This window comes from Scyliorhinus torazame, chromosome 15, assembly GCF_047496885.1.
Source record: "Scyliorhinus torazame isolate Kashiwa2021f chromosome 15, sScyTor2.1, whole genome shotgun sequence".
Taxonomy (NCBI): Eukaryota; Metazoa; Chordata; class Chondrichthyes; order Carcharhiniformes; family Scyliorhinidae; genus Scyliorhinus; species Scyliorhinus torazame.
Genome location: NC_092721.1, coordinates 175,272,016 through 175,295,395, shown reverse-complemented (window position 1 = coordinate 175,295,395; position 23,380 = coordinate 175,272,016). Strand labels below are relative to the sequence as shown.

The following is a 23,380-nucleotide window of genomic DNA, read 5'->3' as shown; positions in this document are numbered from 1 at the left end:
ATGAATGACGAGATGCAAAAGGTGGGGAGGGACGAAATCCAAGAAGAAAATATCAGGCGAACAAGAACAAAGAACAAAGAAATGTACAGCACAGGAACAGGCCCTCCGGCCCTCCAAGCCCGTGCCGACCATGCTGCCCGACTAAACTACAATCTTCTACACTTCCTGGGTCCGTATCCCTCTATTCCCATCCTATTCATGTATTTGTCAAGCTGCCCCTTAAATGTCACTATCGTCCCTGCTTCCACCACCTCCTCCGGTAGCGAGTTCCAGGCACCCACTACCCTCTGCGTAAAAAACTTGCCTCGTACATCTACTCTAAACCTTGCCCCTCTCACCTTAAACCTATGCCCCCTAGTAATTGACCCCTCTACCCTGGGGAAAAGCCTCTGACTATCCACTCTGTCTATGCCCCTCATAATTTTGTAGACCTCTATCAGGTCTCCCCTCAACCTCCTTCGTTCCAGTGAGAACAAACCGAGTTTATTCAACCGCTCCTCATAGCTAATGCCCTCTATACCAGGCAACATTCTGGTAAATCTCTTCTGCACCCTCTCTAAAGCCTCCACATCCTTCTGGTAGTGTGGCGACCAGAATTGAACACTATACTCCAAGTGTGGCCTAACTAAGGTTCTATACAGCTGCAACATGACTTGCCAATTCTTATACTCAATGCCCCGGCCAATGAAGGCAAGCATGCCGTATGCCTTCTTGACTACCTTCTCCACCTGTGTTGCCCCTTTCAGTGACCTGTGGACCTGTACTCCTAGATCTCTTTGACTTTCAATACTCTTGAGGGTTCTACCATTCACCGTATATTCCCTACCTGCATTAGACCTTCCAAAATGCATTACCTCACATTTGTCCGGATTAAACTCCATCTGCCATCTCTCCGCCCAAGTCTCCAAACAATCTAAATCCTGCTGTATCCTCCGACAGTCCTCATCGCTATCCGCAATTCCACCAACCTTTGTGTCGGCTGCAAACTTACTAATCAGACCAGTTACATTTTCCTCCAAATCATTTATATATATTACAAAGAGCAAAGGCCCCAGCACTGATCCCTGTGGAACACCACTGGTCACAGCCCTCCAATTAGAAAAGCATCCTTCCATTGCTACTCTCTGCCTTCTATGGCCTAGCCAGTTCTGTATCCACCTTGCCAGCTCACCCCTGATCCCGTGTGACTTCACCTTTTGTACTAGTCTACCATGAGGGACCTTGTCAAATGCCTTACTGAAGTCCATATAGACAACATCCACTGCCCTACCTGCATCAATCATCTTAGTGACCTCCTCGAAAAACTCTATCAAGTTAGTGAGACACGACCTCCCCTTCACAAAACCGTGCTGCCTCTCACTAATACGTCCATTTGCTTCCAAATGGGAGTAGATCCTGTCTCGAAGAATTCTCTCCAGTAATTTCCCTACCACTGAAGTAAGGCTCACCGGCCTGTAGTTCCCGGGATTATCCTTGCTACCCTTCTTAAACAGGGGAACAACATTGGCTATTCTCCAGTCCTCCGGGACATCCCCCGAAGACAGCGAGGATCCAAAGATTTCCGTCAAGGCCTCAGCAATTTCCTCTCCAGCCTCCTTCAGTATTCTGGGGTAGATCCCATCAGGCCCTGGGGACTTATCTACCGTAATATTTTTTAAGACACCCAACACCTCTTCTTTTTGGAAATCAATGTGACCCAGGCTATCTACACACCCTTCTCCAGACTCAACATCTACCAATTCCTTCTCTTTGGTGAATACTGATGCAAAGTATTCATTTAGTACCTCGCCCATTTCCTATGGCTCCACACATAGATTCCCTTGCCTATCCTTCAGTGGGCCAACCCTTTCCCTGGCTACCCTTTTGCTTTTTATGTATGTGTAAAAAGCCTTGGGATTTTCCTTAACCCTATTTGCCAATGACTTTTCGTGACCCCTTCTAGCCCTCCTGACTCCTTGCTTAAGTTCCTTCCTACTTTCCTTATATTCCACGCAGGATTCGTCTGTTCCCAGCCTTTTAGCCCTGATAAATGCCTCCTTTTTCTTTTTGACGAGGCCTACAATATCTCTCGTCATCCAAGGTTCCCGAAAATTGCCGTATTTATCCTTCTTCCTCACAGGAACATGCCGGTCCTGAATCCCTTTCAACTGCCACTTGAAAGCCTCCCACATGTCAGATGTTGATTTGCCCTCAAACATCCGCCCCCAATCTATGTTCTTCAGTTCCCGCCTAATATTGTTATAATTAGCCTTCCCCCAATTTAGCACATTCATCCTAGGACCACTCTTATCCTTGTCCACCAGTACTTTAAAACTTACTGAATTGTGGTCACTGTTACCGAAATGCTCCCCTACTGAAACATCTACCACCTGGCCGGGCTCATTCCCCAATACCAGGTCCAGTACCGCCCCTTCCCTAGTTGGACTGTCTACATATTGTTTTAAGAAGCCCTCCTGGATGCTCCTTACATACTCCGCCCCGTCTAAGCCCCTGGCACTAAGTGAGTCCCAGTCAATATTGGGGAAGTTGAAGTCTCCCATCACCACAACCCTGTTGTTTTTACTCTTTTCCAAAATCTGTCTACCTATCTGCTCCTCTATCTCCCGCTGGCTGTTGGGAGGCCTGTAGTAAACCCCCAACATTGTGACTGCACCCTTCTTATTCCTGATCTCTACCCATATAGGTTCTACCCATATAGCCTCACTGCCCTCTGAGGTGTCCTCTCGCAGTACAGCTGTGATATTCTCCCGAACCAGTAGCGCAACTCCGCCTCCCCTTTTACATCCCCCTCTATCCCGCCTGAAACATCTAAATCCTGGAACGTTTAGCTGCCAATCCTGCCCTTCCCTCAACCAGGTCTCTGTAATGGCAACAATATCATAGTTCCAAGTACTAATCCAAGCTCTAAGTTCATCTGCCTTACCCGTAATACTTCTTGCATTAAATTCATCTGCCTTACCCATAATACTTCTTGCATTCTTGAAGTGCTGCAACATCCAGCCACCCATCATCACTCCAAAGAACAGGGCAAAGAATCCCAGCCGCCCCCTCCTTGAGTGACAGGTGACATCACCCCATGGCTGGGATGGTAACGTGGCACTGCGCCTGTGCGCAGGTCACTCGCCGATCATCCAAACAGGAATGCGTGCGTCGGTCCCGCCCCACCCCGGCTGCCCATTGGGCGGGAGACGTCAGGACGCCGCCCTGTCCCTCAGGTTCCTTGTCCGTCCATTGGTCAGTTGGGCTGTCAATCGGAATCCGCGGCGCCCCTCCCCCTCCTCCTCTCCACGGGAACAGGAAGTCTTTTCCGGTCATCAAGCTTCGGTTGTCGGTTGAGTATAGTAAACCGTGGAGAGACTAGCAAAAAAAAAATTAAAATATATTGTGCTGTGTTGCTCTGTGAGCGACGGTGCCTGGTGGATCGTTAACAATATATATATATATATATATCGATAGCCGGTCGAACCGTTTCCGAGTTAGTCCAATAACGGTAATAGATTTTAAAACAGTCCATTCCGGCGGCGCTCGTGAGGAGGGGAGAGAGAAAAAGATTTTTAAAAAACCTTCCACGTTTTAAATAATTTCTCTTCCGCGCCATGACTTCGGGAGGCGATTTCGGGAATCCGCTGAGGAAATTCAAGCTGGTTTTCCTGGGCGAGCAGAGCGGTGAGTTAGCGCCGGCTTTCCGGTGCCTTCGAATTGTCCGTCTGCCTCCATTCGGCTGCACCTCCAGAATGTCCCCCCCCCGCCCACCCGCCCTGGACACACCTTCGACCTCCTGAGGCCCTGGGATGGGGGGAGACTTCACTGCACAAGAAAATAAAAACAAGTGCCTATTTTAAACAAATACGCTGTCGACACCCCCCCCCCCCCCCCCCCAGGTTTGATTGCAAAACCGAACACCCCCAAAACCTGCATTTTTAAAGAAACACCTTTTTTTTTTGCGTTTGTGCACTTTTCTCTTGCGCAATTGTGTTTTTATTCAATGCACTTGCCAAATTTTATCCGCCTAAGTTGTAATTTTTATTTATGTCACCAGTTCTGTTCTCCCCCACCCCTTGGATATTTTCAGACCATTCATTTTCTTTACGTTCTTGCACCTCCTGTCCCTTTCACTTGCACGGTGGTGCATTTATTCGATGCACTTGCCCAATTTTATCCGCTTAAGTTTTTAAAAAATCCATGTCACTACTTCCAATCCCATGGATGTCAATGTGGCGGCTGCTACGCAAATCTTTAATTAACTTGCCTTCTTATCAGTGTGGGAGCCCACACGGATCCATCCGCATTTCAATGCTGTGTGTTGCTGAGTGCACCAATTTTACTATTGACTAATCCTGTTTGCACCGTCAGGGCGTTTTTCATTTAAATGGTTAATTGACTCAATCGTAATTGTCCGAAATCAAGAGCTGGGCTTTGGTAACATCTTTGTGCCACCGATTCTGCTCTGGAGGGTGAAATGCACTTGGAGGCGATTTTTTGTGTGGATCTTCCAGAGCTAAACCGGAATGATAGTTAATTTGAGATCTGGCCTAGTAACTAGTGTGGTATTATCTTGAGATCCAAACAACCGCACCTTGATTTTTTTTTTATTGTGTCTGAGTGAGTGATCCCATAATTCCCTTGTAAATTATATTAAACCGATTGATTCCCACAAACCTTGAATTCTGTAATTTAATTGAAATTTGCCTCAGTCGGATTCGGCACAGATAATCTGCATTTTATCAGCGCACAAAACAGCCAAAGCTTACACTGTGAGGGCACATCATTATTGCGAATCTCGATTATGCAGCAAAAGGAACCCCATATTAAATAGACAGATTAACGAGGAAGTAAATATTGCGTTTGATATGAAGCCTCAAAATATCTGATTGCGAAATATGATTTGCTGCTCGTTAAATAATATATTAAAATAGGATTTGATTTCGATTAAGATGATTACGGGATGGAATTGGCTTATTGATTTGGGAGTAGAGATCGCCACGTTTTAATTTTGATGAAACGGTGTCCTAGGTTTTAAGTGTTAGCGATGCAGACATTTGTTGCCGCCAGACGAAGTTGAGTAAGAACTATTTTGGACAATTAAGGCATAGCCTTTTCCCTTAATCACCTCCGGCAATTGTTTAGTACAATTTTCATGAACGCCTAGGTATGAAATCGTTGTATATTACCCTCGGAAGTGTTTTTTAATGGATTTTTTTTGTCGTGGTGCGAAGCAATCCCAGTGTAAAATGTTTACTATTAAGGTGTTGAAAATGTGTTATAGCAGCATTAAAGGCTTCTGGAAGAACAATACTGAACGCCTAACGCTCACTCGTTACTTTGATTAAAAAGAACCCAGAGGATTGGAATCTGGGCGTGGTGAGCCAGTCTCCATCGTTCATAGCACAGAAGCTACTAGCTACTAGCGCAGGTCGATATTTTATTGTTTCTAGACACTAAAACTAACCACAACATTTTGTGTCCTCGATTTTGAATATTATTACTGAAGAGTTTCATATCAATGAGAAGATGATTTTAGCCTTTCTTTTGAAGTAGGTTCCTATTGAGCACATGAGTGCTTTGTAAAATTGTGCAGCTTGTCTGGCCAATTTTTGGAAATAACCCTGTTTAGTCAAGTTAATTACAATAACTAACAGTAATATTTTCATTGTGCTGTACAAAATATCCAGAGTTCCAGACAATTGGTTAATTTTCCATTTTGGACAAATAGCATTTGAATTCCAAGTTTACTACTATAATATTTCCCCAAATTTTACACTCCACATAGATTGTAAAATCATTTGTGAAGGCAAAGGGGGAGAACCAGACAGGTAGTCAGGGCCTATCTACCTCAACCATTTGTCAGATTATCTTGAGCTGGCGTATTCATCTGATGGGAGCTTCTCTTGATATGTGGTGATTAAATTTACTGTTTTTATTCTTTTGGTTACCATACATACACCATGAAATATCAGAAATGCTCTTGCCATAGAGCAGGTTGACACAGCATAATCATTTCTTGCATCCAATCTCAAATTGTAATAGCTCTACATGTTTCGGTGACCCAATAAAAAATTTATGCATTTTTATACTGAAGCCATTTTGTGCATGATAAGTCTATTGTTTTTTCAAGAGAAAGTAACCATACAACCAAACACCATTTCCAAAGTTCATAATTAGAGAGAAAACTGCACGATGTCCCACACAAGTTCAGTAAATGTCATTTCTCTATCTGATGCGTTATGAGAAACTGCAGAATTAACTTGAACGAGGGTTCTGTGCAGCACATAACTTGGTTCTAGCTGCAGGAAAAGACAACTCCCTACTGTGCTATAGTGCAGACTCAATGTTTCCAAGCTTCTGATGCTATGGGTCACGTGTCTGTACCATGGAGCCCCAAGAGATGCTTGTAAAGTTTAAATGAATTTTCACATATGAGGCAGCTGATTTAGGATTTAGTTGTCTGTTGCTTCGTAGCGTGTAAAAGCAGTCCTTTCAAAACTCTCAGTCCAGAAGATATAAATGGCATCAATCAACCAATAAATAAAGTGTACGTCAGTAGGATTGAATTGCCTGGACACTGGTGACTGCATTGGCTATGGTGTGGTCCTCCAAACAGCAAGCATGGTGGAGCACCTAACCCAAACCAATTGTTTCACCTGAACTTGCACAACAAACGTTCCGAAACACAAAGCCACATCACGAGCAGAAATCATAACTGTAACTGACTGACTTACAGATGAACAAAAGAGCAACCCCAATTAAAAGAACCATAAATAAGCAGGACCCCTTTGCTTTGTCAATTCCATAAGTCAAGAACCATCTGTTTCTGTCCCTAAAGCACCAACAGGCCTCAGCAGGGGCTGTTTAGCACCGGGCTAAATTGCTGGCTTTGAAAGCAGATCAAGGCAGGCCAGCAGCACAGTTCAATTCCCGTAACAGTCTCCCCGAACAGGCGCCGGAATGTTGCAACTAGGGGCTTTTCACAGTAACTTCATTGAAGCCTACTTGTGACAAGCGATTTTCATTTTCATTTCATCAATGCGGCCAAGGTGGAGATGGTTAGCAGTTTCAAATTTCAAGGGGTACACAGCTCCAAAAATCTGTCCTGCCCCACCCACGTCGGCGCTACCACCAAAAAAGCACAACAGCGGCCATACCTCCTCAGGAAACTAAGGAAATTCAACATGCCCACATTAACTCTTACCAACCTTTACAGCTGCATTATAGAAAGCATCCTATCTGGCTGCAACACAGCCTCCTATGGCAACTGCTTGTCCCAAGACCGCAAGAAAGAGAGTTGTGAATACAGCCCAGTCCATCACAAGAACCTGCCTCCCATCCATTGACTCCATCTACACCTCCTGCTGCCAGGGAAAGTGGGCAGCATAATCAAAGACCCCTCCCACCCGGCTTACGCACTCTTCCAACTTCTTACATTGGGCAGGAGATACAAAAGTTTGGGAACACGCACGAACAGACACAATAACAACTTCCCCGCTGTTACCAGACTCCTAAACGACCCTCTTATGGACTGACCTCATTAACACTATACCCCTGTATGCTTCACCTGATGCCAGTGTTTATGTAGTTGCCTTGTGTTGCCCTATTATATATTTTCTTTTATTTCCTTTTCTTTCATGTACTTAATGATCTGTTGAGCTGTTCGCAAGAAAATACTTTTCACTGAACCTTGGTACACGTGACAATAAATAAAATACAATCCAATTTGTTTTCTGGTAAAGGCTGCAATTCTAGACAATCTTTTAATGTACTCTTCCTGAAAGACTACATAATCAAAGTATGTAGTGAGTTTGCATATTTGTACATATGACAAACTTGAAGAAAAAAAGCATACAACAAAAAAAGTGATCCTTGTTTGGTCAAGTACATGATCAAGCTAAATTAGTGATTTCTCCTATAACTTAAATTAATGTTGGTTTCTTAACTTTTGTGAAAAGGCATAGATCATACAGTGCGGAAGGAGGCCATTTGGCCCATCGAGTCTGCACCGACCCACTTAAGCCCTCACTTCCACCCTATCCCAATAACCTCTCCTAACCTTTTTGGCCACTAAGAGCAATTTATCATGGCCAATCCACCTAACCTGCACATCTTTGGACTGTGGGAGGAAACCGGAGCACCCAGAGGAAACCCACGCTGACACGGGGAGAATGTGCAGACTAGGCAAACACAGTGACCAAGCAGGGAATTGAACCTGGGACGCTGGCGCTGTGAAGCCACAGTGCTATACACTTGTGCTACTGTGCTGCAGAAAGATATTTCTTGGTGAAGCTTTCTTTCCTATTTGGTAGGGTGACCTTTCAGAGGGTCGGTGCAGACTCGATGGGCTGAACTGCCACCTTCTGCACTGTACGGATTCTACGGAAACCTGCTGAATGGAAATCATTTTCTGTTGGGCAATATCTTCATGGTCCTTGTTTGGTCAAGTACATGACCAAGCTAAATTACAGTGATCACTCCAATAACTTAAATTAATGTTATTTCTTAAGCTTTGCAGCAAGGCTTACACTTGCAGAAAGATATTTCTTGATGAAGCTTTCTTTCCTATTAACCTGAATAAATGAAAAACATTTTCTTATGAGCAATATCTTCAATCAGTATTGATTAATACTGGAATTTAACTATAATTTCATCATTTAATCTGAACCTGGTTGGAGCTGTTGTCACTATTTTTTAAATTGTGTTTCTAGGATAAAGTCAAGCACCTTTGTGTGCATAAATTTAAAATGATTTCTATTTTTGGACACAAGGCCATCTTGAAATGTTAGAACTGTGATCTGCTGTTATTCAAAGCTGTAATTTCAAATATGTGATTTTACTGCAGCAATCGCATGTTCAGTCCTGCTAAAATCAACCCAGTAGCACCATTGGTTATTTCTGAACCCTTTTAAATTTTAATTGAGTGTTTTGAAAATTGGCAAGATTTGGGCTTGTCTGAAGCTTTCAGTTGTCTCTTTGTAGAAACAGGTACTGAAGGTTGCAAAGAATAAATCAGAGACCTGGCTGTCCGAAACTAGCTTGGCACTTTATTAGTCAGGACCTTGATACTGGTCACTTTAACAGTCTCTTGGGCGATCTGTGGATAAACAGTTTCACAATGGAGTGATAGTTCTGAAAAAAGGTATTGCATCCAAAATACAAGCCTGTCTTTGCAGATGCTGACCTACTTAGTGCATTTCCAGTATTATCTATTTTTGTTTCAGATTTTATTGGATGATTTTTCTGACATGTTCAAAAAGCTATTTTCAGACTTGCTTTCACAATGGGATAAATCATAGGTGTGCATATTTCAGCTGCTTGGGATATTGTTTAGTACTTGGGTCATTTTAGTGTCATACTAAAATAGTATTTCTCATCGATTTAATAATGTTTTTTTTATTCGTTCATGGGACGTGGTTGTTGCAGGCTGTGCCAGCATTTATTGCCCATCCCTAATTGCACTTGAGGGGCAGTTACGAGTCAACCACATTGCTGTGGGTCTGGAGTCACGTATAGGCCAGATCAGGTAAGGATGACAGATTTCCTTTCCTAAAGGACATTAGTGAACCAGATAAGTTTTTACGCCAATAGACAATGGTTTCATGGTCATCACTGGACTTTAATTCCAGGTTTTTATTGAATTCAAATTTCATCATCTTGAACCTGGGACCCCAAAGTACTCTAGGTCTCTGGATTACTAGTCCAGTGACAATAGCACAATGCCACGGCCACCACTTTGCTAAAGTGTGTTTGGATCTCCCAAGGGCTTGGTCTTTGCTACTATTGTCTTTTGTCATTCATTAACTGTCAATTTACTAGGACATTAGTATCCATCACTAGTTGTTTCTCTTTGCTTATTTAGGGATAGAGGAATCCCAGATCCTTGATCTTATTTTGAGATTAATCAAACTTGGAAATTCCTCCAAAGGGTTGGAGTGTAGTGAATGCTACCTCTTTGTTCCAAAAAAAGGTTAAACATATGAGATGATTTAGTGCCGCTTAGTGATAAAACAGCTAAAAACTGTAAACTGTCAACACTACATACATTTAAAAAAAAAAAAAGTTCTGAAATAAATAAGTGCAGTTAACATGGATTTGTCTTCCTTGACTAATTTCAGTTGAATCCTTCAAGGAAATAAACAAATGTATTGACATAGAGTTCTATAGATTTGGTATCTCTGGACTCGAGGTGTCACTTAGGAGACTTGTTAATACCATTTAGGCAAAGAGATAAGATGGATAAATGATGAGAGAATAAGGGTAAATTAATGTTTCTTGAATTGGTAGAATATCATTTTCTTGGGGTCCAAAATTTGCCTGATTTACAAAAATAAGGACATGGTCAACATGGAGAATGCAGAACACAATGAATGGGTTGATTCAGTGATAGTGGGGTTGATATTTTAATAATGTAGTTCAGCATGGTTGAATGTACAGTATATTTTTGGGGGAAAAATTCAGGATAAAAGTGTACCCTAGATAGTAATTGTCGTGAAAGTAGAGGAGCAGATTTGTGTGGCAGGAAATGAAAATAGCATAGGTTTTTTGGAATGTCAAGTATAAAAGTAAGGAGATAATGAGTGCATAAAGCATTGGTTAAGTCGCAGTTAGGAGTGTTCTGTATAGTTCTGGGAACCCATTTATAGACAGGATAACTGGGCCATTATAATCAGGATAACTGGGCCATAGAAAAGGTACAGCTCAGCTTCACTAAGATGCTACCAGTGATGAGAAATAGTTATAATTTGAACCTTGAGGAAACTGGCTTCTATTCAGTGGATCAGAGAATGCTAAGAGGGATCGAAGTTTGAAAGCGCCTTGAGGTAAATGGGAGGATATTTCCATTAGCATCTGATTTGATATTGAAGGACTTGAGCATAAGATGGCTATTAGCAGCAGAAAGGGACATTAGTAGAAAGGTTTTCATAACAGCCTTTTGGAATGTGAAATAAAGTGCCACAAGTGGCTGTTAATGCAGAGTTGATTGTAATATTTGAGGGAACTAGATAAATACGAAGTAAAATACAAAATGGTATGAGGAAAGTGTGTGGACTTTGCATATTCCCCCTGTGCCAGTGTGGGTTTCCTCCAGGCACTCCGGTTTCCATCCACAGTCCAAAGATGTGCAGATTAGATGTATTGGCCATGCTAAAATTGTCTCTTAGTGTCCAAAGATGTGCAAGTTGGTTTGGGGGGAGTGAGGTGAGGAGGAGCTTGGGTAGTGTGCTCTTTCGGAGGGTTGGTGTAGACTCGATGGACCAAATGGCCCCTTCTACACTGTTGGAATTGTATGGAAAGAGCAGTGGCAGTGGGATTAAATAAAATGTCTCCAGTGTAGCGGGAGCAGACAGAATGGCTACATTTTGTATGCAAATTTCTACTTGTATAAGTGGACTCCCCCATAACCTGGTGTTTCAACACTGACATTTGAATGCATGATCTTTAGGACAGACGTTATCAACAATTTGAAATTCCTGTGATTATTAACAGATGTTGAGTCAATTGTGCAGTGGGAACAAGAAAATGTTACCTTTAATTAAATTAGAGTTTTCAGAGAGGGAGACGGGTAGAGATATGAAGATTGCTTGGATACTGCCTCAAGAAGTGTTTATTTCTCCAGTGTCTTAATTTTAATTCTGAGGCTTTTTACATTTACTGCTTGTATGGACCATCCCTACACTCCCTGCCAAACACTGAATGGCTGCAGTCAGAAATATAGTGTTACAGGTACCAAGATGCTTGTGCTCAAACTGGTGTTTTGGTGGGTGATCTGTAATGCACAGGGTGAATTCTAGATTAACAGCAGTATCCAATTGTAAAAATTAAATTGGAGAGATAAATTTAGAAAGGAACCCTGCTGCTGCATTAATCCTAAATGTACAAAAGAGCTGAATGCCAGGAATGAAGTATCCAAGTCAGCATTTGACTGCACGTGGCATTGAAGAGCCCTGGGAAAATTGAATTTGGTGCGAATCAGAAGGAAAACTGCACTGGCTGGAGCCAAAGGAATAGGATTGTGATTGTTGGGAGCCAATTATCTCGGCTCCAGGACATTGCTACATGAGCAATGTCTCATGCCCAGTCATCTTCAGTTACTTCATCAATGGACGTTGCATTCAACCTAAGGTCAGATATAGGTGTTCACCAATGATTGCAGTGTTCAATACAATTCGTGCCTGTGTGCACGCTGCAAAAACCTGGACACCAGTCAGGCTTGAGCTGATAACTGGCAAGTAATATTTATGCTACATATGTCGGGCAATAACCACTTCCAAATGATTATTGAGAAATGGTAATAGAAAAAAATCTAATAATCGCTTTCATGATATTTAACAGCTGAATCGCCCACCATCGACATCCTGGGGGGTTAATATTGAGCAGAAACTTAACTGGACCGACCACCTAAATATTGTGAATGCAAGAGCAGGTTACAGACTGAGAAAGTGACACAACACTTAACTCCCCAAGACCTGTTCACTACCTACAAAGCACAAGTCAGGAATGTGATGGTTGAGTGCATTTCATGCAATACAAGAAACTTGTTTTATTTGGCATCTTTTCCACCACCGTAAACATTAACTCCCTCCACCACTGGGACATAGAGGTAACAGTCTGAACCACCAAAAAGATGCACTGCAGCAATTTGCTTAAGCTCCTTTGACAGCACCTTTCAAACTCACAACCTCTACCCACCTGAAGAACAAAGGCAGTAGATGCACAAGATCACCTGCAAGTTCCAAGTCTCTCACCGTCATGACTTAAGACCATAAGACATAGGAGCAGAATTAGGCCACTAGGCCTATCGCGTCTGCTCCGCCATTCAATCGTGGCTGATATTTTCTCATCCCCATTCTCCTGCCTTCTCCTAACCCCTGATCCCCTTAGAACTTTGAACCTAGAACTATATTGGTGCTCCTTCACTGGGTCAAAACTGGAATTAACTCCCTCCTTGATCAACAACTTGGAACTAACTCTCTCCCAAACAACAATTTGAGTGCTTGTTGACCAGCATGTTGACCACAGTGATTCCAGCAGGCAGCTTACCCCCATCTTCTTGAGGTAAATTGGGGATGGGCAATAAATGATGCCCTTGCCAGCAAATGCCCACATCCTTTGAACAGGTGAAACCTGTAGGAGAGGCCCATATTTTAAATTACTAAATTGAAGATTATCTGTTTCCAGGGGTGGCACTGATTTGGTGCAGGGGTTAGCACTGCTGCCTCACTGCGCTGAGGACCCAGGTTCGATCCCGGCCCCGGGTCACTGTCCGTGTGGGACAGTCTCCCCATGTCTGTGGGTTTCACCCCCACAACCCAAAATTACTTAAGTTATCTATTTCCTGAAAATATGCAAGGTCCCTTGGATTTACGGACTGGAGTCCAGACTGATCTCAACACGCACAAAATAAATGCTATTGTGTCCTCAGTACATCGGGTCATTCAGCAAATGAATCACTTATGATGCCCAGTCATTTAAAGTAGACAAATGTTTATGGATTTGATGTTTTTGGCGGTGTTGATTGAAGGCTGAATGTTTGAGCTGACACCAGGAGAGTTTCAAGGTCTTTTATGTTCACCTAAACAGGGAGAGAAAGTCCGATGTCTCATTATAAAGATGGCGATTCTGACAATGTAACAGAACTCCATTAGCTTAGGTTATATGCCCCAATTATTCTGACTGGGTAACAGTATGAACAAAGCAAACACACTGATATGATAAAGTATATGAGCAGGTTTGTTTCTTGCCCAGACTCACTTTAAGTGACAAGGGAATTGAGAGAGACAGCGAGACCGACAACTGGAAGATAAACTGGAGTCAAAATGGAAGTGTTTTGTTTCTTGCACAATAATTGAACTAGAACTGGGTTTATTTAAGCTTTATTAAAAATATTTTTCAATGTACTCACTAGATCTCAGAAAATGGTACTTCTTTCATCAGTTGAGTTAAAAAATTTCTTGCAAAGAATTTGAAATATATCTTCATTCTATTTTAAGAGCTCTGGAGAGAAGTTGAGCAATTTTGTCTTTACAATGCAGAAGTTTTTTGCTCATACCTTTTTCTTAGACCTAACAGATCAATTTAAAACAAAATGGTATTTAAATGTAAACTTGCTAGCATGTTCAAAAGAATGTGGTCAAACTTTAGCTGACTTAAATACACTAATCTGAAATGTGTAGTTGCAATCATAGTTTAGTGATAAAGCTTTGAGATTGAGATAGTGTGGTGCAAGTGGTTAAATTATTTCTTGAGGCTTCTATAAAATTACTATACAATTGCCACGGCTATGCAAGGTAAAGCATATTGATGTAGTACTTATTGCATTGACTGCTGTGATAGCTTTTAGCTCACTTGGCCGTTTTTAAAGTACACAATGTGGCCTCACCATTTTCTTGGGGCAACTAGTGATACCAACTATGACCATATCCTAACAACAAAAACAAATGCTGTTTTTAAAAAAAGACTTTAACTCGCTATTTGTTTTCCCCCAACCCTTTGCGTGCAGACTTGTGTAGCACCCTACTCTATCATTGAAACGTCTCCAAGCTTTCCAGACAAATTACTACTGGAGCGTGGTGACTGTAGTGACCGTGATTCCATGTCTTTAACAGCCTGCCCAGGAGCAGTAAGGCTATGGTTAGTTAATATTTCATGGTAGAAGGAATAGAGCTAGCCAGAGTGCTTCCTTCTTTGATTAGTGCTGCAAAATCTTTAATGTCCACTGGAGCAAGCAGGTGAAATTTTCATTTGATGTCTCCTTCAAAGGAGGGCATTCTGGCACATTTCACTTCTTGTTTGACAAAGGTTAAAATTTTAAAGACCGCCAATTTTTGTGTCTCACTTATCTGGGGATAAATGTGAGCATCAACAAAAAAGGTGTCATTCAGCACACTTCACACCCAACCAATCTTGACAGTTAAATATTAATAAAATGAATGTAAATGGGAAGGTCCAAATAAGCACCAGGAATGGGTTGATTGTAAGAAGCCTGCATGTTGGAATTTCATTTACAACCTTTTAAGACTGCTTGGTGCATCGTAAAAACAAAATTGCTCAACTTCTCTCTAGAGCTCTTAAAATAGAATGAAGATGTATTTCAAATTCTTTGCAAGAAATTTTAAAACTCAACTGATGAAAAAAGTACCATACTGTTTTATTCTTCACTGGTTTGCTTTGGTAGCTTTTATATTTGCATTTCAGCCTGAGCTTTTCAACTAAGCATTAACAATAAAAATGTTGCAGAATGTCAGATATTAAAGCTCATGAATTTAGTTTTTAAGCAGTAATTCAATGAGTAGTTCAGATGTTTGAATGAAGGTAATAAACATCTTTTGGTATCATCTAAATGCCTCAACAGAAACATGTGTAGTTTATTCACTCCCAGTGCATCTAACATCTGCAAGTACTTTTGCTGTGTCCCATTTCCCTCTGACCAACGTCAGGAGCCATGGCATTGAAGAGAAACTCATGTTTGCCACCGAGGGAAGTTCATGAACAGAAATAACCTTAATTGTGCTTGCTGCTGAAATGTTCAAGATGTTTTATAAGGCTGTGTAAAGGAAGACCTTGAATTTATGTAGCACCTTTCAGGGACTGCCCAAAGTGTTTATCAGCCAATGCAGTGTGTATAACGAATGATCTCTGCTGACATGATGGAAGCATAATATCAGATTTTGTTCAATTTATGGGATCGTCTTTCCTTTTTTAACGGTCAGTTTCAAATAAGTTCCAGGAAACGCACGTGTATAGTTTCAAGTCCATGCTCTATTTTTAAAGACAAGTAAAACTAAATTGTAGGCCTTGCTTATATGGTTATGAACTATATTATTCTTGGTTACTGATGGTGATAGAACAGGCTTTTAATTGGGGTGCAGCTACTGTTTTTTTTTTATATGGTGCAAGTCCAGTTGAGGTTTTTCCTGAGTGAAGTTGGAAGTTTTTCCAGTGGGAAATTACTTAAAATTGCATAATTTAAGCAGTTAGTCCACTTGTTCAAAATGCTTCTGTTATTGCATTGTTAGTTTTTCAAGGAAGTGTTTATACAAATCTATCACCTTAAGATTGATCAGGAAAGAAACTCGAGCAAGATGAAGCAGACACCTTGCTGTTTAGTTTTGTTGTGATATTTCAAAGAAGCATTTAAAATTAGACATGTTTAATAGTTTCTGCTGACATTTTGAAAGAGTTATCCATTCATTCTTGCCCATCTGGTCTTTTCCCATAGTTCTAGTGTACCAGCAGAATGTTGCTTCATAGTACAGAGATCCGAGTTCCTGACTTTCTCTTTTAAAAATCAAAAGGTTGTGTCCTTCAAATTGTAATTTTTTGTCTTTCAAGTCCAGTGGGTACAACCAAGCACATGAGGTGCCGAGCAGTCTACGCTATTCATTGCTAAATCTGGCGTGTCCATTTCAAACTCTACTGGGATCTGCTGTCTTCTGGCAAAACAGTCAACTGTTCAAAGGTGATTTTGGAGGGCATAGGAATCCCCAGGCTCCTTTTTTAACCATCTGTCTATTAAACTATTCTCTCCTTCCTGGAATGACATGTGAGCAACTCAGGAATTTTAGTATCCAAGATACAGTTCATTCAGCTGCCTCGATTGCTGTTTCTTTCCCTTTCCCACCAAGCCAAATCTTTCTCCTGTTCAATCCTTACCCTGAGCCTGTGTCTCTTGGGTTTCTTCGCCCCATGCCTGCATCTTTCCTCTCCAGGCTCATCTTTACCACATGACTTATCTCCTCCTCCCATTATACACATCACCGCCTATTTTAATCTTCCTGTTATTGTTTCATATCTGCACCAAGTCCTCCTTTATCCCCTGTCCCCAAAACTTTGTTAAAAATTCTCAATCCCATATTTAAATTTTTCCATGGCATTTCTATCTCGCTGAACCTATTTCAGTCCTACACCCCTTTTCCTTGAATAGAACTTCTTAAGTGCCCTTATATTAATGCTTATGTGACTGCGATATAGGTCAACTTTCCCTTCTCCACCTGTGTGCAGCCTTTGACATGGTTGACCACAGCATCCTCCTCCAGTACATCGCCTAGTTGGAACTTCTTTCACCTGGTTCCATTCTTAACCATCTAATTATATACAGAGAATTACTTGCAATGGCTTCTCTTTCTGCGCCATTACCTCTGGTCCCATCAAACCTTGGTTCAACTCTATTTCTTATCTGCATGCTCCCCCTTGGCATCAGCTGAAAGTGTCAGTTTTCACATGTACAGTGATGACATCCAGCTCTACCTCACCACTACCTCTCTCAATTCCTCTGTTGTTAAATTATCATCTGTTTGGAAAAGACCAAAGCTATTGTTTTAGGTCCTAGTTCCAAACTCTGTTCCCCAGGTACTGGCTCCATCCTTCTCTGGCAACAGTCTGAGATTAAGCTCATCTGCTTTCCATTTTGGTGTCATGCTTTATCTGGAGATGAGCTTCCGGCCTCATTTGTGCGAAGACTTAGACTACCTATTTCTACCTTTGCAATATTGCCTAACTTTGCCTCTGTCTCAGTTCATTTGCTGCTGAAAATCTCATTCATGCCGTGACTCCCTCTAGACGCGGCTTTTCCAAAACACTACTGGCTGGTCTTACAAAACTATCTTCATTTGAAGCATGTCCGTTCCCCTGTCACCCCTGTGCTCCCTGCCCTACCTGGCTCCTGGTCAAATAGGTCTTGATTTGGAAATACCCATGCTTGTTTTCAAATCCCTCCATTGCCTTGTCCCTCTCTATCTCTATAATCTGCTCCAACCCCACTACCCCACAGGGTAGTATGGTTGATGTAGCCTGCATAGACTTTAGTAAGGCTTTTGGCGAGTGCCCACATGGGAGGCTGATGAAGGTAAGAGCCCATGGGATCCAGGGCAATTTGGCAAACTGGATCCAAAACTGGCTGAGTGGTAGGAGGCAGATGATGATAGTTGAAGATTATTTTGAATGGAAGCCTGTGTCAGTGGTGTTCTGCAGAGATCGGTGCTGGTCCCTTGTTTGTCGTATACATTAATGATCTGGTTGCCAATGTAGGAGGTATGATAAGTAAGTTCGCAGATGACACAAAATTTGATGGTGTGGTAAACAATGAGGAGCAAGGCCTTAGATTACAGGATGATATAGACGGCTGGTTAGATGGGCAGAAGAGTGTCAAATGGAATTTAACAATTCAAAGTGTGAGGTAATGCATTTTGGGAGGACTGACAAGGCAAGGGAATATACAATGAATGGGTGGCCCCTAGGATGTGCAGAGGATCAAAGGGACCTTGGTGTGCAGGTTCACAGATCCCTGAAGACAGCAGGACAGGTAAATAAGGTGGTTAAGGCCTATGGCATTCTTGCCTTTATTAACTGAGGCATTGAATACAAGAGCAGGGAGATTATGCTGGAGTTGTACAACACACTGGTTAGGCCTGTTATGGACCCCAACAGTGGCTAAGATACTGGGCCAGAACCAAAACGTTTTTTTGTGTATTGAAGACTGTGTAGAAAAAAACGATTCACTCCAGGAGTGTTTGCATGAGAAATACGGCGTGGTTATTTTTACAAACAAAACTTTATTATAACAAAAGAAAACCAATAGTTAAACTTTTAACCTTTGAACCTAACAAGGACAGCTTACATACATCTCTTAACCCTAACACATGATTTCCCATTAAACAGCATGTAAAATGAACGTACAACCCTCAACTCCACTTAGGCAGGCAAAAAAATTACAGAACATCTTCCACCTGGAAGTGAGGCTCTTTTAGAACCTCTCTGAAAGCCTGTCCCTGTGGCAGTCTTTTCATGGACTCTCCCAATTGTTCCCCAATTCCTTCTGCCCCTATTTGTTTCAACAGGATTATTTTATCTCTTGAGCTCCGCCCAGCCCATCAAATGTGGTTCTGTCCAGACGTGTCCAGACTTCAACTCATCATATGGACATTTTATTACCCACTCCCGTTTACACAAAACAACAGGGCCATGCTATGAATATGCAACTAACCTCTGATTTACCGACAAAAGTGGTCATCAGACTCTGATGTGCTAATGGCTGGTCAGACAAGAGTGCCCCGGAGGAAATGGGTCTTGAGTGAATCACCCCGGCAGAACCGGGTATCCTGTTTATTCCCATTAACAAGTTTAAGTCTGAATGGGTCAATGTAACTCCGGCCAGGTGTGGGCGTATAACTTTGAGTCAGTGCTAGCAGTTTTACCCCCAGGCTTTTAACCGCTAAATTGCTCGCTACATCTTCAGTCCAATTTCCTAATATCATCACAGGGTGCAGAGGAGATTTACTAGGATGTTGCCCGGGCTGGATCGTTTCAACTATCAAGAGAAACTAAATAGATTGGGGTTGTTTTCCTTGGAGCAGGCTATGGGGAGACCTGATCGAGGTGTATAACATTGAGGGACATAGGGTGGCTCGGAAGGTGCTTTTCCCCTTCGTGGAAGGGCCAATAATAGTCTTTATTATTGTCACAAGTAGGCTTACATTAACATTGCAATGAAGTTACTGTGAAAATCGCCACAGTCCAGCGCCGGTTAGGGTACACTGAGGGAGAATTCAGAATGTCCAAATCACCTAACAGCACGTCTTTTGGGACTTGTGGGAGGAAACAGGAGCACCCGGTGGAAACCCACACAGAGAACGAGCAGACTCCGCACAAACATTGACCCAAGCTGGGAATCGAACCTGGGACCCAGGCGCTGTGAAGCAACAGTGCTAACCACTGCTACCGTGCAGAGTTGAGGTAATGCTCATGAGGTTTAGAGGAGATGCGATGGATAGATAGATAGAATTTACAGTGCAGAAGGAGGTCATTCGGCCCATCGAGTCTGCACCGGCTCTTGGAAAGAGCACCCCACCCAAGCCCACACTCCCACCCCATCCCCATGACGCAGTAACCCCACCCAACACTCAGGGCAATTTTGGTCACTAAGGGCAATTTTAGCATGGCCAATCCACCTAACCTGCACATCTTTGGACTGTGGGAGGAAACCGGAGCACCCGGAGGAAACCCACGCACACACGGGGAGAACGTGCAGTCCGCACAGACAGTGACCCAGTGGGGAATCGAACCTGGGACCCTGGAGCTGTGAAGCAATTGTGCTAACCACTATGCTACTGTGCTGCCCTTTGAGTCAGGGCTAGCAGAGGAGAAGCTTTTTCACCCAGAGGCTGGTTGGAATCTGGAACTTTGCCTGAATGGCGGGTATCCTCACAACTTTTATGAAGTATTTAGATGAGCACTTGAAATGTCATTGCATACAAAGGTACGGGCCAAATGCTATAAAATGAGATTAGAATAGTCAAGTGCTTGATGGTTGGTGCAGACGCGATGGGTCGAAGGGCATCTTTCCGTGCTGTAAAACTCTATGACAGCTCAAGATATCTATGCTCATCCACTTCAGGCCTCCCTGAGTATCCCTGATTTTTTAAATGCTGCGGTCATCGGTTGTTCAGACCCAAGGTTTGGAGTGCCCTCCCTATAGTTCTCTGAGCCTCTACCTTGCTTTCCCCATTTAACATGTTTCTTAAAACCTACCCCATTGACCAAACTTTTAATCATCTGACCTGATATCTCCTTGTGTGGCTCGGTATCATACATTTATTTTATAATGCTCCTTTGAAACATCTTGGGGCATTGCTTACATTAAAGGTGCTAGATCAATATAACCTGTTAGCTTCAATATCTGCATTGTACATTATGGATTCTCTTGAGTATGTTCACAGAATACTTATTTTGTTACCAACAGTGCATGAATTCTTACCATTGATGTTTTATCAGTTAAGTTAATGAGTGTTAGATTGTTCAATTGGAAAGAATGTTCAGACATAACCCTCTTCCATCAAGAAAGGATACCTCAGCTTCAGGAACAACATCTGTTTGAGGCAACAGTTTTCATAAGGAATGATCTAATGAGGGTAACTTACTTTGCCCTGAAGATAAACACTGATAGCTGCAGGGCTTTGTATCTTGCAAGATGCTGATTCCTCAAAATAACTAAAATATCGGACTCTGCTCAGTAGGTGAGGTCTTATTGATGGAGTTTGTACAGGACTGGTGCAGTTGTCATTGTTTTGGCTTCAGTTACAGTTGATATTGACTATGACTGGATGACTCAGCCCTTGCTACAGAACCCACTCTTGAAAGTCTTTCTATCGCAAGTACAAGCGGAAATGGGCAAATCAAATTCACTTGTAGGCAGTTATCGGAAGGTCACTTCACCACAAAAGTGATACGACTGACCAACAGGTTTCTTTCATGTTAAAACAAATATTAATTTAAACACAGAATTAACCACATTAACAACAGAGAAATAGCTTTACAGTTAACATGAACAGTTCTTTTAAACAATTTTTTTTGTGTACCCAATTCATTTTTCCCCAATTAAGGGGCAATTTAGCGTGGCCAATCCACCTATCCTGCACATCTTTGGGCTGTGAGGGTGAAACCCACGCAAACACGGAGAGAATGTGCAAACTCCACACGAACAGTGACCCAGAGCTGGGATCGAACCTGGGACCTCGGCGCCGTGATGCAGCAGGACTAACCCACTGCGCCACCGTGCTGCCCTACATGAACAGTTCTTGAGTGAAAGATGAAACGTTAACTTCCTAAACCTGCCATTATATTCCAATTAAGCAAACCAATACAGTTCAAGTGAATAAAGTTAACCAGGTTTCTTTCTTTTCTCCGTGCCGGATCCTTGGAGAGAGAACCTTTCGGGAATAAAACTGAAACAATTCTGTTCAGATTAAAATCCTAGGAAGAACTAACCTTTTCAGACTGATCTGGCTCCTTCCTTAATTGCATTATCTGTATCTGAAGCATAAGGCATTCTTCTGTCTTCTCCCACAAGATGTCCCATGACCAGTTTAGCACAAATAACTAGGTCCAAACACAATAACCCTCATCAAACGTAAGCCATATTCCATTAGCTAGCTGGATGTAAGCCAGTAAATGGTTCTCAAATCCATCAGCAGAACACTTCACATACAAAATCAATGATTAGCTAACCTTTACGACCCCTTAATCACAGCTTTAGCAGACGTGAATTGGGAAGGGGGGTGTCTGTCCTGGGGAAGGGGGAGGTGTAAGTGTCTGTCCCGGGGGAGGGAAGAGGTGTATGTGTCTGTCCCGGGGGAGGGAAGAGGTGTAAGTGTCTGTCCCGGGGAGGGGGTAGGTGTAAGTGTCTGTCCCGGGGGAGGGGGAGGTGCAAGTGTCTGTCCCGGGGAAGGAGGAGGTGTAAGTGTCTGTCCTGGGGTGTGGGGAGGTGTAGGTGCCTGTCCCGGGGAACAACGGTTGCACAGTGATTAGCACTTCACCGCACAGGGTCCCAGGTTTGATTCTTGGCTTGGGCCGCTGTCGGTGGAGTCTGCACGTTCTCCCCATGTCTCTGTTGGTTTCGTCCGGGTGCTCCGGTTTCCTCCTGAAAGACGTGCTGTTAGGTGAATTGGACATTCTGAATTCTCCCTCGGTGTAACCGAACAGGTGCCGGAATGTGGCCACTAGGGGATTTTCACACTATCTTCATTGCAGTGTTAATGTAAACCTACTTGTGACAATAAAGATTATTATTATTAAAACCAGGTTTTAATAACATTACTGCAAAAAATATATATAAAATTTGACAATTTTTTACGTTCATCACATGCTGCACTCCCTCTGTGGCAAGTATATCCTTGTTTAGGTAAAAGAATCAAAACTCTACACAACTCTAGCTGCGAAGAAAGACATCTTTACTCCTATCCTCCAATCCTCTTGCGATAAAGGCCAACATATCATTTGCCTTCCTAATTGCTTTCTGTGCCTGCGTGCTAGCTTATGGACAAAGGCACCCAGGTCCCTTTGGACATAATCACTTCCTAATCTCTACATTTATGAAGGTATTCTTCATGTCCGTTCCTCCTATCAAAATGGATATCTTAATTTTTCCACATTACATTCCCTCTACTATGCTCTTACCCACTTGCTTTCCCTGTCCAAATCTTCTTGAAGCCTCTTTGTATCCTCCCCAAACTCTCATTCCAACCCAGCTTTATTGTCATCTGCAAGCTTGGAAATATCATACTTGCTTTCCACATCCAAATCATTGTTAAAGATTCTGAACAGCTGGGGCCTAATTACTGACCCTTGCAGTATCCCACTTGTCACAGCCTGCCAACTTGACAATGACCCATTTTCTGTCCATTAATCAATCCCCAATCTATTCCAGAATATTACCCACTATCCCATGTGCTCTAATTTTGTTTACTAACCTGTGTGGGACCATATTATGAAAATCAAAATGCACCAAATTCATTGGCTCCCCATTATCTATTCTGCCAAAAAACTCCCCAAAGGTTTATCAAACATGATTTCCCTTTCATAAGTTGATCTTGACTCTGTCCAATTATTATTAAGTGTC

At 42.4% G+C, this 23,380-nt stretch overlaps 2 protein-coding genes across 4 annotated transcripts in view; one reads left to right on the top strand and one right to left on the bottom strand.

Moving 5' to 3' along the window:
* The window catches only part of mrpl48 (mitochondrial ribosomal protein L48), a 155,166-nt gene extending 151,896 nt beyond the window's left edge, over positions 1–3,270 (bottom strand). The window contains exon 1 of one of the 2 annotated variants that reach the window (XM_072477133.1): positions 2,960–3,270. In XM_072477133.1, coding sequence (XP_072333234.1) covers positions 2,960–3,011 — 52 coding nt within the window. In that variant the 5' untranslated portion in view covers positions 3,012–3,270. The remainder of the gene's footprint in view (positions 1–2,959) is intronic. The other variant, XM_072477132.1, reaches the window with a different exon arrangement.
* A 55-nt stretch (positions 3,271–3,325) lies between these two features.
* The window catches only part of rab6a (RAB6A, member RAS oncogene family), a 108,615-nt gene continuing 88,560 nt past the window's right edge, over positions 3,326–23,380 (top strand). The window contains exon 1 of one of the 2 annotated variants that reach the window (XM_072477135.1): positions 3,326–3,666. In XM_072477135.1, the coding sequence (XP_072333236.1) occupies positions 3,597–3,666 (70 nt within the window). In that variant the 5' untranslated portion in view covers positions 3,326–3,596. The remainder of the gene's footprint in view (positions 3,667–23,380) is intronic. The other variant, XM_072477134.1, reaches the window with a different exon arrangement.